The following is a 13,517-nucleotide window of genomic DNA, read 5'->3' as shown; positions in this document are numbered from 1 at the left end:
ACGTGGAATCGATCGCCATTAATATCCTCACGGAGTATTATACACTTTTTTTTATCCTTCTTTCGTCCTTTCCGCCGGGATCCGCATTCCCTCGCACACACACACACACACACACACCCTATTTCTGCGGTCATTGATCGTCCTCGTCCTTTTCTATTAAGAGACATCGGAATGTCATTTCGGTCTGCATCCGACAAAACCAAAAAAAGGAAGAGGAAAAGAGAGCAGATCAAGCAACCTCCTTTTCCCAACCACCCCCCAAAACACACATAGTGGGAGCACTCGAAAATCTTATTAAGATTAGCTTTAGAGTACGTTCCGCTTCGCATATCCCTTCTTTTTTTTTCTCTCCACTCTTATTATTTTACATTTTGTGTTGTGTTTATTTTTCCTTTAATTACATTCCTTTATGAATATTGCATGCCGACCGACGCAATTCATATCATTCTGCGGCTCAGACACTCCCCCGAATAATCACGAAAATAAAAATAACAAAAAAAAAACAGACACGCGAGACGCTTTGCATTTTATTGTATTTATTTTCCAACCCCTATTTATTAATTTTTTTATCAACTCTTTATTTATCCGTGCAGATCGAAACGTTTACTTTTTTTTTGTTGAACAGTACAAGTTGTCGACACGAATTTAATAAGGCCTGGATTATAGACCTAATACATAGTGTGTGTATGGGGGGGGATTTCAGGAAGTAACAACTTTCGACCCCAACACACTCACAAATAATATATATATATATATAGAAACACATACTCGTTAAAAGCGAAAAAAACAAGACATTAACGACAACGGCTCACCTCGTTTATTATTTAACGGAACGGTCGTTCAATATTTAATTGCAACATGGGGAATAATAACGATAATTGTGGCATGTTGCTGTTTGTACTATACAAAATAATAACACTAAAAAAATGACACATTTTTTTTTATTTTTATTTCGTACCAACAAAAAAAACAACATTTTATTAACCTGTGTAATTAAGCGTTATTATTTCATCAAAATCTCAATTTATTTTATCACGTAACAAAAATTGTTTAAAAAAATGTGTAGAGAATTTATATTTATTTATTTTTTTAATATCTAAACCATGATTTACATGAAATTAAACTGATAATAACTTTTTTTTTATTATTTTATATAATCACATTATAGAAAATTTCTTTTAACGTTAACAAAAATCTATCTTAAGAAGTAAACTTCTTAATTTAATCATCTTTTCTTTGTAAATTATGACACTTTATTCAAAATGGTTTTCAAAGATTTATTTTCAAATTGAAATCATAAAATTGCTCTAAAACAAAACAAATATCTGCACAATCTCAACCATCAAGTACAAATTGAAATATTCTTTATTTTTCAAATTGATCATCTGTAATTCCAATCTCTTTTTTCTTTCATTAATTTGAATATGAAATTTAATTACATTTTTTAGTATATAACATCTCACTCAATAAGTAAATGCTTTAAAGTAATGTTTTATGTATAACTATTAATAATTACTCGTTAGAACGTTCAGTAAAAATTATTTATCGTAAAAATGCGTTTTTTTTTTATTATTTTTAAAGCAATCTATCATCTGACATTGATATTAGCCTTATGTAAAAATACGTAAGTAAAATTTCATTTTCATATTTGCCATTGCTTCTATTCTAATTTAATATGTTTTCCTTATTTGTGATGTAACTAAATGAGCATAAATTTTTCTTAGTTTTTTTTTGCCAGATTATTTTCATAAAATATCCAGATTGAACTTGCAAATTGTTCTCCATAATAATATACATCAATAGCCCGAATAATCCGGACTAATCGAGGAACTAAATACATTTATAAAATAAACCGCACAAGAGGAGACTTGACTGTATAAAAAGAGAGAAAAAATAAGTATCTTTTGCAGATTTTTCATTTTACTTAATTAAAATTGTAGTTTTTAAAATTTCACTGTTATTCGATTTAATTAAAAAAATTTGAATGAGATGTTGCCAATAGCAACAATTTAATTTGTTATTCAAGATGTACACATAATATTTGTCTATTTTAATTAACCTTTAGAAATTGTAAAATAAATTTCAAAAAATATTTTTCTGTATAATAATTTCAAAGTTATTTTATATTCAATTAAATTAATCTGATAATATACGTGAGTTATTATCAGTCTAATTTTGAAGAATGTCTATAAAATGCACAGAATCATCAATTTCAACTGTTCGTTTGCATTCGATTCGTAGCTAAATCGAAACCAATAAAACTGTTTACCGAGCGCAATTGAATTGATGGTTATTTTTCTCTATGCACATAAATTTCGGTGATCGAACTGTGAAAGTCCATAATTAATAATTTGTTTGTCGAAACGGACGATATAAATAACGAACGATAATTACTATAATTATAATAATGCGAGACAGATACGAATTTCATTCGCTTTTCAAATTATATTTATTTTTTTAGTTAATTTATTTTAATTTTTCAAATGTTTAATCGAACGAATTGACAACAAGAGCAGCAGCAGAAGCGATAGCGACATGGGAATACGAACGAAAATTAAATTAAATTTAAAAATGGAAATGAAAACTGTGCGCGTGCATGGATAAACGCCGGTCATCGGAAATTGCCGTTCGAATTTAAACAAAAATAGAGATAAAATAAATAAAAATATAATGGGACAAAAAATAAATAAACACACGGCAACAATAATACGATAAATGCACTGGATAAACAATCGATTGATTTAATTTAATCAACAATAACAATTTGTGTAAATACGTTTTGATACAGAAAAGTATGCTTACTTTATACACTCATGAATCACCTGTACATTTAGCTTTCGATATAGTCAATTGATTTTATATATTTTTGAAGAGAATTTACCAATAAATCTTATATAAAGGTTTTTTACCTAGAGTAAATAAATAAAGTTTTCATGTTTCAATAGATACAAAATTTGAATTACAAAAATTACATGAAAAGAAGATTTTTTTTAACTTCATTAAATTATGAACAGGAAAGTTATAAATCGAAATTTAACATTAAATTATTACAAATAAACAAATTTTTAATGAATACTAATCGAAATATTCATAATATATAATTTAGATACAATAAAACAGAATTTTTGTTACAAATAAATCAATTTGATGTTTCAAAATTTCAATGTTTAATTATTTACAAAAAGAAGAAATTTACAAACAAACGCAGATGATTTTCTTAATAACAATGTTTATAGTAACATTAACTAAGTTAAAGAAAGTATTTTTTGTACAAATAAATATAAATTAGTGAACAAGAAAGTCATAAAATGCAATATTAAATTATGACAAAAAAAAACAATGATGAACAAGAATAATTTTAATGTAAAATGAATCCACTAATTTAGAAATGATTGAGATTGATTTCTTAATAATTTTAAGTAGTATTTAGCTCTAAAAATTAGAAATGAATATTGTATCTGTTTTGTGTTGTAACGAAAAGAAAAATTATATAACAGAATATCGTAAAATGTGTTTATAAAATAATATTTTTACTAAATTAACATATGGAAATTGATGCTTTTTTGTTATCTAAATCACTAAAATGCTTAATTAATTGCCTGATTATACCAAAAAGTACTATTTTATTAATTGAAAATATTGACCAAAGTTTATAAAAATTTATAGTGTTTTACAAGAAATGTAAAGAAAAAATTACAAAAGTAGTGTCAGTAAATCGACAGTAACTTGTGAAATAAACGTCAGATTGCCATGAAACTTTGACAAGCGTCGTCTGAAGGTTGGTACTTCCTAAAAATCTTATGGATTTGTCGATATAGGCGCCATCTATATGTCATCCTAAGAACTTATTGAGCTAGGTGTTAGTTTTGATTGATGTAAACCGTAAATGCTTTAAAGTAATGTTTTATATATAACTATTAATAATTACAAGTTAGAACGTTGAGAATGAATTATTCAGGTCAATTTGACCTGATTGTTAGCGTACCTAATATAGAATTATCGTAAAAATACGTAAGTAAAATTTTATTTTCATATTTTTCATTGCTTCTTTTCTAATTTAATATGTTTTTCTTGTTTGTGATGTAACTAAATGAGCATAAATCTTTCTAAGTTTTTTTTTTACCAGATTATTTTCATAAAATATCGAGATTGAACTTGCAAATTGTTCTCCATGGGAATATTCATCAATAGCCCGAATAGTCCGGACTAATCGAGGAACTAAATACATTTAGAGATTAAATTCTAAAAGAGACTTGACTGTATAAAGAGAAAGAAAAACTAATAATTAATGTATTCATAACAGTTTTCATTAATGTTTTTAACAGTTGACTGTTATTCGATTTAGTTAAAAAAGTTAAATTATTTAAAGACGTATTTCTGTACATTTCATATAAATCAAACAAAATGTATTATTCTTATCGATTTATTTCTTGCTGTGAAAAATTAAATTGAAGAGATCAAATTAATTGTGTGATGGATTTTACAGGCCATTAGCTTATTAAAAATGCATCATGATTGATTGACCCGCTTTACGAAACAAAAAAAATAAAAAATTCGTAATCCGAGGTAAAATTGTGCTGCATTTACGTTCGTATCTGCTCGATGCAGCGCGTTCTCATTTACGAATCGCGTATAAATACTAGATGTGTCCGCGTGTCGATTGTCGAAAATCGAAGCATTAATTGCCCGAAATATGCTAATCAGCTATCCGAGTTATTTTACTTTCCACGCTCTAGCTAGCGTTTAGTGTATTTGTGCCAGAATATGTATGGATGCAGGCAGGCAGAGGCAGACAGCTTCGGCTCTGCCAGAATTCTGTTTGCGCGACGCCAGCCAATTAAAACGATTAATTACGAGGTAATTACATTAAATTTAATTTAATACAAATTGTGATTCCATTATTAGGCGATGCCATGTTCCACGGACGACCAGACTATCGAGGATGGTCGTGTCCACTCTTTTCCCAAACCAATTACAATGCGAATCAATTTGCACAATACACACATCGATGGAACGGTCAATTGTTTGTTTCTCTGGTCATCAATTTAGACATCGATTTATCTATACTATACGTAAACACTGTATTGCAGCTTAACTTCACTATTTACTATAAACATTTTGATTAATAACATCATCAGTATTTTTTAGAAAATTTCATAATTTAATATTGAAATTTTATTTTAAAACTTTTCTGTTCACTAAATTTTGTATATAAAATTGACAAAATTTTATTTTATTCAACAATTTAGACCTAAATGTATATGTTAATATATTGATTAGGAAATTGAAATTATTGAGTAAACATTACAGAAACACTTTACTTTTTCACAATGACTATTTAAAATAGCTTAAATATGCATTATTTCCACGTATACGATTAATACTTTTCCTGAATCAGCAGGAGCAGCAAAAGTGTGTGCGACAGGAAAAGGTTTTTTTTTCGGTGGGGCTTTCGCTATCTGCCGCATATTTAATTCGGGATTTCGGCGGCTCCTGTTCCTTGCAGGAAAACCGTCGCCGTGCGAAATCATAAGCAAAATCCGTTCGTACGTTCGCTGCAAAAGGGCTGCAAAATTGCTTTTTGCAGGCGAATAATGGGGATTTAAAAAGTGCCATTATAATATATTTCACGGTTCGCCGCATATCGAGGACCCCCCTTAAATCATTAGCGCTTTGATGTGCCGATAATTGCAGTTCGAACCCTTCACGAAAGATTCGTAGTTGGGGGAAAAAAAGAAATTGATTGAAATGATGAAACGAGATGAAAAATAAAATAGTTTGAGAGTGAGCGAAGAGAAGTTGTTTTTTTTTTGTGTGTGTGTGTTTGAATAATATAAGTATATTTTCGCTGAAATAGTAATTCATGCAAATCTGGGAGCCGGGTTGGTATCGCGACTGGAAATCCGTCCTCGTCGCATAAAATATGTATGTACCGACGACGTTGAGAGTTGTACATAGTGTGCCCGTTCTTAATAATGCCCCAATTAATATTCATATTTATACGTTGTATCGTGCCAACATTACTATGTAAATAATTACGGCGTCGCTGCAGAAAAATAAATCACACAAAGTAGACACACACACCACGCACCCTCGCTTCAAAACCCCTTTTTTTTAGTATATTCACTAACTATTCCACAATGAGATAAGACTAATTAAATCTTTTGGATTTCCCTGATTTATTTTCCATGTCGGAATTGATGTTACTATTTTTATTTTGTTCTTGTTGTTGTTGTTAAAAGAAAAACAAAACATAAAAAGAAAATAGGAACTAAACAAAACATAAAAACAAATTTCCAGGCCACGCGATCCGCGCTCGCACGCACCGAAGCGAAAGATCTGATTCCGTTTATTTTTATGTTAATACACGTGTGTACATTCTCCGCTTGTAAATTATGTTTAATTATAAAACAGAGTCTGATTCATCGTAGGAATATATAAACTGTATTTTACATTTGACAAGTTACAAAAAAGTTAAATAACGGTAATTATAGATGAATGAGTTATTTCACTACAATTTTACAATTAGCAATAAAAAGTTGTAAATCTTATCAAGACGATTTGTTTGAATAATAATTACTTAAAAAATATATAAAAAGATATAAAACTTTAATATAGTCACAAATGTAAAAAAAATAAGTACAAATCATTAAATCAAATCTTAATAATTAATCTTTTTTTTAAATAAGAAAAAACGTTTAATCAAAGCAATAATTTCAAATTTGCCATAAAAACAGTTAATTAACAAAGAAAATCCATCAATAATTGTTGCTGTAATATGATTATTATTAATGTTATTTTATTGTTGAATTGAAATATGAAATATTTACATTATTTTAAATTATTTTCTTTCGTCTTTAGATTAATTAAATTTGTGATATATTAATGTTAGTTTCCTTACATTTAAGTTTTGAAATATTTCAATATTTTTTTTTTTCAATATAGGTTATTGGATTGGGGTAGTAGTTGAGCGATGTGCGTTTTCTTTGATGGTTTTGATCTTCGGCAACGAGTTGAACTATAATTTATAGACTCGAGGAGTGAATTTCCAGTAGTAAATTTGTTTCAGCACAATCCCGGCCCGTTCGAGCGTGATTCGAGACGCGGAAGGGTCGATTTATAAATTCCTAAAATTCGATTGAAACGGAACGAAACCCGAGGATAGTTTTGCTTGCATGTGTATGTATTAGAGTGTATGCGAAAGGGAAGTTTCTGTAAAGCAGTTGCTGCAACAGTTAATTCCGACGAAGAACAAAGAAGAAGGTAATAACGGATGGGGCGGAGAAGGTTTCTGCGAAGGCGACCAACTGACTATATATATATATGTAGATAGAGAGAGATAGAGAGAGAGATGTACGTATGCAGTAGAGGAGGATGAGGAAGGACGAATGCCGCAGATGCTTACTTTGCATACAAACAATTAAATCCGTTCCGACAATTATGAGCGCGTCTGCATTCCCTCGGTCCGCGGGTATTGCGGCCGCATTCCGGAACTGTATAATATCCCTTCCCCTGCGCTCCCTTCAACACCACTATCCCCCAGACGGATAGGGACATTACATGTTAAAGGGGTGGCCTACCTCATCCCATGATCGCAGTCGGCGCCCTCCCGCGGACATATGTCCGCACTTGGCCCCGCACCAACCGATAAAAATACAACCACCCCCCGTTTCTCCACCCCTGTCCCACCTCTTTACACGGAAGGAAGGGGTTGAGAAGAGAGTGCGGGGTCTCTTAATCATCGTTAACGGGGTGCCGGACATATGCAAATTACTTATTATTACAACTTCCTCCGCGGGGTTTAGAATAAATTTCACTAAATTACGTGTTCCATGGAAATCCAATTTCGACGAAGACCTCGACTTATTTCCACCACCAACTTACTTATTCAATAAAACGCAAATATTTATAATTACAATCAACTTATAGTAAATTAATGTGTTTCAATTGAAGACAATTTTATTTAGGTTTTCCTAAATCTACTACAAAAGTAAAATTTTCAATATATAAAATAATGCTGCAATTACAATTGCTATACGTATTTACAAATATATTTAATGTGCTTTAAAACTGATTTATTTATTATAAATTAAATTTTCATAGGTTTCCATTAACTGTTTTTAAAAATGAATACGTATCACAGTTATTATACGAATAATAAATAATTTGCATCGATCTAAATATATATTTATATTTATATATATTTGTGTGTGAGAGGAAACGAATGATAATAAAATTAATGCGAATGTTTTGCAACGTTTTCGATGATTAATGGATGTTAAATGGTGGCGAAAGAAAATGCGATTACGCCGCTCGCGTTTATTTCATTACCATTCGAAATAGAAAATCGAGAGAAAAATCAAATAATAATAATATTATTAACGGTCCATTTTCGGTGGTTCGAAGTGGGAATGGGGGGTATTTATATGGGATTATTACAAAATTATTTAATATTAACTGTGTGGATGCGCCGGGTTACATAGAATCGATTCGCACTCAATATCCGACCCATCTATATTTATAACAGTTTAATTTAATCGAAAAATCGTATATTTTTTTACTTCTATTGATTTGTTCCAAAATAAATAAAAGTAAAAACTATGTTTTGTTGAATTTTCTTCACATTTAATTTCATTTTGATAAATTTCCATTCCAATTCCATTCTAATTGTTGATTGGGGGTAAATGTTGTTGTTGTTCGAAAAATCGTATATTCTTTTACTTCTATTGATTTGCTCCAAAATAAATAAGAGTAAAAACTATGTTTTGTTGAATTTTCTTCACATTTAATTTCATTTTGATAAATTTCCATTCCAATTCCATTCTAATTATAGATTGGGGGTAAATGTTGTTGTTGTTTTATTTAATTGTTTGTTGTTTTTATATAAAATATATGACAAGGCTCGAGTATATTATGCGTTGAAAATTGTACCGAAAAATCGTATATTCTTTTACTTCTATTGATTTGTTCCAAAATAAATAAAAGTAAAAACTATGTTTTGTTGAATTTTCTTCACATTTTATTTCATTTTGATAAATTTCCATTCCAATTCCATTCTAATTATTGATTGGGTAAATGTTGTTGTTGTTTTTATATAAAATATATGACAAGGCTCGAGTGTATTATGCGTTGAAAGTTGTACCGAAAAATCGTATATTCTTTTACTTCTATTGATTTGTTCCAAAATAAATAAAAGTAAAAACTGTGTTTTGTTGAATTTTCTTCACATTTAATTTCATTTTGATAAATTTCCATTCCAATTCCATTCTAATTATAGATTGGGGGTAAATGTTGTTGTTGTTTTTTTTTAATTGTTTGTTGTTTTTATATAAAATATATGACAAGGCTCGAGTATATTGTGCGTTGAAAGTTGTACCGAAGTTGTGGAACTTCATTGAAGTTCGTTTATTTGGCGCAGTGTAAGTGCGATAATTTAGAAATAAAGTTCAGGAAATACGATACGCCTGTTCGTTGTTGGTCCCTTGTTTCCCTTCTTTTTACGATGTCATCATCATCATTATTATTATTATTTTCGGCTCTCTCTCTCTCTCTCTTAGTGTGTGTATGTATGTATGTACGTGCAGTTTTCCGAAGTTGTTCTTCGGGAAAAGTTTCTCATGCTGGAGACACCAGTTGATGTCGTGCAGAAGAGAATGAAGGGGTGGAAAGGGAAGCGCGCGTGACATCAAACAAAACTTGACCAAAATCATCAACCCATCTTCCTCTATCTATCTCGCTCTCTCATACTAGTACACTCCGCCCCTTCAGTTTAGCACTGTTTGATCATTAATTTCCTGCATATTAATAAACCCCGAAAGTTGAAAACTTTTGGAACTGGCGATGCGCGAAATCGCGTGACGTCGGCCCTTTTTGATCGCGCCCAGCCGAATCTTAATTGTTTTCACCAACCTAACCTCCCTTCCTGTCTTCATGCATGCATGCAGTACGTGTGTATCTTTCGGCTTGAATTTCTTTTTCGCGAGAATATTCCCGATGTTTGACTATCTAAGCGAGTTTAATATTTGTATTGAAAATTGATCTCGGGCTTTCAAACTTTCCATGACTGAATGGATCCATCTCTTCTGGCCTCGCTTTCTCTCCGTTATACTCAGGATGAAGGTTGGGATGGTTGAGGCGGTCGCATGGATGAATATGTTAAAGGGACTTTAAATGTTTTCTTAAGTATCGATTCGATGGTAATATTCGTGGGCCATTTCCATACGGCCCTTCTCGTTTACAACCCAAAACACCTTATGCATTGCATATTGAGCGCGCGAGAATGGAAAGGATGATATCCACATGCATATATACCTGGATCCTGGTCTCTCTTCTCCGTTCAGCGCACATCCCCAACCACCTCTCTCGCTCTGTTTATTGCCGGAACGTTTCCGCGCAAACAAATTGACTTTACATGCTTTTGGCCTCTTTAATTGGATCTTCTTTGATCATCCCGTGCCTCGCTCTATGCTCTGCGGCAGCTTCCTTCTGATGTATCCAATTTCGTATCATTAAAGTTTCTTATTTAGTAACCGCCAGTCAAGTAGTGGTAGTCTGCGGGACAGGAAAGTAACTACACGTTGGTTGCGAGTGAGAAAGAGTCGGAGCGAGAAGAAGACTTATGGTTGGCCGCAGTGGCGCAATGCTACAGCATTTGCCAAATGTGTTTTCCTTGTATTAAAACGGGTTTTCCGGGATGCAAATAAACGAAACTGGCAACAAGAATTCATCAACGTGTTCAAGGATCACGCCTACTAGGTTAAACCGTTTAAAAGAAGCGGAGGTGTTGAGACGTCCTTTTTAATAAAGGGTTGCTACAACCTCATCCTCCGTCATTTTCTTCTTATTCTTCGCCGCAGGAGGACCTCTTACATATTCATCAGATGCTGTTATCTGTCGGACAAGAGGCCTCGCAGGATGAGAGAGAGAGAGGCCTGGAGCCGACGATAAAGGAATATTTACTCTACTTATAGTCTGTAATTAAGCGCACCTATATTTGCATGGTTGATTAGATCTGCACTCTCGGATAGCCGTTCTCTGTTTGCCCGAAACTAATAACCACTTCGACCTTTCCACCAAAACCTTCCACCCTCTTCACACACACTCACACCTCACATTTCACACCTCACCCTCCCTTCCTCTCTCTCAACCCCATCCAACCCAATTTTCCACCTTTATTAATGATCCCATTTTAATCGCATAATCCATCAAATTTACACTAATTACTTTCTTCCTGCCTTCGCTCCTCGCTGATTACACGGCACAACAAACACTTAACTCGAAAAGCCCAGATTTAAATAATACTCGATAATGGTTTATAAACGCTTGACTCGCAACACATCAACCAAAAAAACTATTTACCAAACTTTACCTAATTGATTCACCATCAAATATAACTAAACTTTGTCAAGTTTTAGTACTTTTTTACATGATTTTATTCTTATTATCAATATTGAAAGGCATGTGTGGTTTTCAATGGAGGAATGAACATAATAAAAAGAGACATGAATATATATTCGCGAAATATGCAGGAATTGGCTGAGCTATTAGAGTTAATCGAACGTACGCGGACGCATACAAAGTACGGCAAATTACTTAGCATATTTCGAGAGGGTCTCGTCTTTGATGTAACATATAAAATTGACCTTTCCAATCTCTCTGCTTGCAGCTATTACGCCTCGACCGCTTTTCCCGTGGGTCCACCCAGGCTCGTGCCGCCCATCAAGAGACAACGCTTGATGACCGCCTCGCCGAGAAGCAACAAATCCAACAATCAGACCACCAAAAACAAAGAGATTCCACCCGTCGATCAGCTTAAAGTGTACAGTAAGTATATAACAAGTTTAAACAATACATTTATCACTCACCCTCATCTCTTCCTTCTTGTTTTAGTAATGTAGACTAAAAGGGAAAACCTCTTACTAAAAAATTACAAGTAAACAAGATTTGTTCTGATTGTATGTTTGTTTTATAGGTAATCCTGATATATTGATATGCGGCAACTGCAGGGAAATGTTCACCGATCTTCACGAGCTCCTGGACCACAAGAAGACCTACTGCAAGTTGCGGTTCACCTGCAAATGTGATACCTTCAGTAAAGCTAGTGAGTTTACTATACAGCCTATTTGAATATACATACCACCTGAGGCCCAAAATCCACCTCCAGACTTTTCAATGAACCCCTTCCTGTAACGCATAACTCTGTGCGAAGGGCATTAACACTAATCCCGCAGATTTCGTACTACCACTTGCAATTTTACCCTCCTAAAAACCACCCTAAAAACGAGAGAAAAAAAAGCACGTTGCAGAGACAGAAAAAAAGGAAGTAGAGGAGGAAGAGCATCGCCCAGAAAAGAAATATGTACACATTCGCATCATAATCCCCCCACGGGCATTTGCGAATTATTTTCAGCGTTGCTTCATAAAATTAGGAATTAGTTTCGTTCCTCCTCCTTCTCCTCCTCCTCCTCTTCATCCTCCGCCCGCTGCGGCCACTGAATTTCATTTAGTCCGCAGATGCAAATTAAATTGTATAAAAATAAAATAGAAGAAAATAAAAAAGAAAAAGAGGAAGCAAACGAAAATAGAAATAATTGTTTTGCATAAATTAAAGTATTAAAAAGTAATTTCCGTTTATTGTTCCAATTACTTTGGACCAATGACAATGTTGATGATGATTACTTCTTTCTGTTCTCTGTTTAACCCCCCCGCAGAATCGCCGATTGATGATAATTCGACGGCCTCTCTTCTGTGCGTTCAATGCAAGGATGCCTTCCAGAATGCTTGGGATTTGATGGTCCACGCTCAGGCTGCGCACATGCTTAACATCTACGAACTTGGGGTCCCATCCATGGAACACTGCGGATCTCCACCGATGTCTCCAAGGGATAACAGCACGCCAGATAAGGTCAGTCCAACATCCCCCAATATTACCGGTATTTAATCGAACTTCGTTTCCTCAACAATTTCCTTCATCACCCTCTCTCAAACGTTATTATCGGAGAGGACGAAGTGATAAACTCTCACAAGGAAATGTTACTTGTAATACCAATAAAATTGTATTTTGTAATACAAATAGTTTTAAATGCGATTACTAAATTTAAAGATAGAATATTTCATTATGATTTAGCTATTAAATATAGCGTTTTTAATATTCACCTAGAAAATGGGACATTCGATTACCTCGTAATTGCCAAAAAAAACAATAACCAGAGCAGTTAGCGCTGTAACCGGGAGTTAATCACTTCCCTGGCAATTTCCGGTATCAAAATTACATCATCGTTCGCGCAAACACGCTTCGATTGCTTTTCAAACACCACACCATTCGACAAATCTCTCTCGTCTTCTATAACCCAATAATTTTATTCAGCTAAAGTATTTACAAAATTGTCTAAACGGGCGTCGTTTTAATAGCGATCAAGTTCTTCGCCGCTTTGCCCGGATCCTGCTTGCTGCTGATCTGCTTGAAGAACACTTTCGGATATTTCGTCGTGTTGAAAAGCTTCTGATCGCTGTTGTAG

General features: G+C 33.1%; 1 protein-coding gene across 3 annotated transcripts in view; it reads left to right on the top strand.

Annotated features, from left to right (window-relative positions):
* Window positions 1-12,904, top strand: part of LOC108564707 — a gene marked incomplete at its 3' end in the record, with an annotated part of 148,317 nt that extends 135,413 nt beyond the window's left edge. For all 3 annotated transcript variants that reach the window (XM_017923804.1, XM_017923806.1, XM_017923805.1), the window contains 3 exon segments: window positions 11,666-11,823; window positions 11,972-12,100; window positions 12,711-12,904. In XM_017923804.1, coding sequence (XP_017779293.1) covers window positions 11,666-11,823; window positions 11,972-12,100; window positions 12,711-12,904 — 481 coding nt within the window.
* Between the last annotated feature and the right edge of the window lie 613 nt (window positions 12,905-13,517).

Source organism: Nicrophorus vespilloides, unplaced genomic scaffold (genome assembly GCF_001412225.1).
Source record: "Nicrophorus vespilloides isolate i.1.1-1 unplaced genomic scaffold, Nicve_v1.0, whole genome shotgun sequence".
Taxonomy (NCBI): Eukaryota; Metazoa; Arthropoda; class Insecta; order Coleoptera; family Silphidae; genus Nicrophorus; species Nicrophorus vespilloides.
This window is presented reverse-complemented; position numbering and strand designations above follow the sequence as displayed.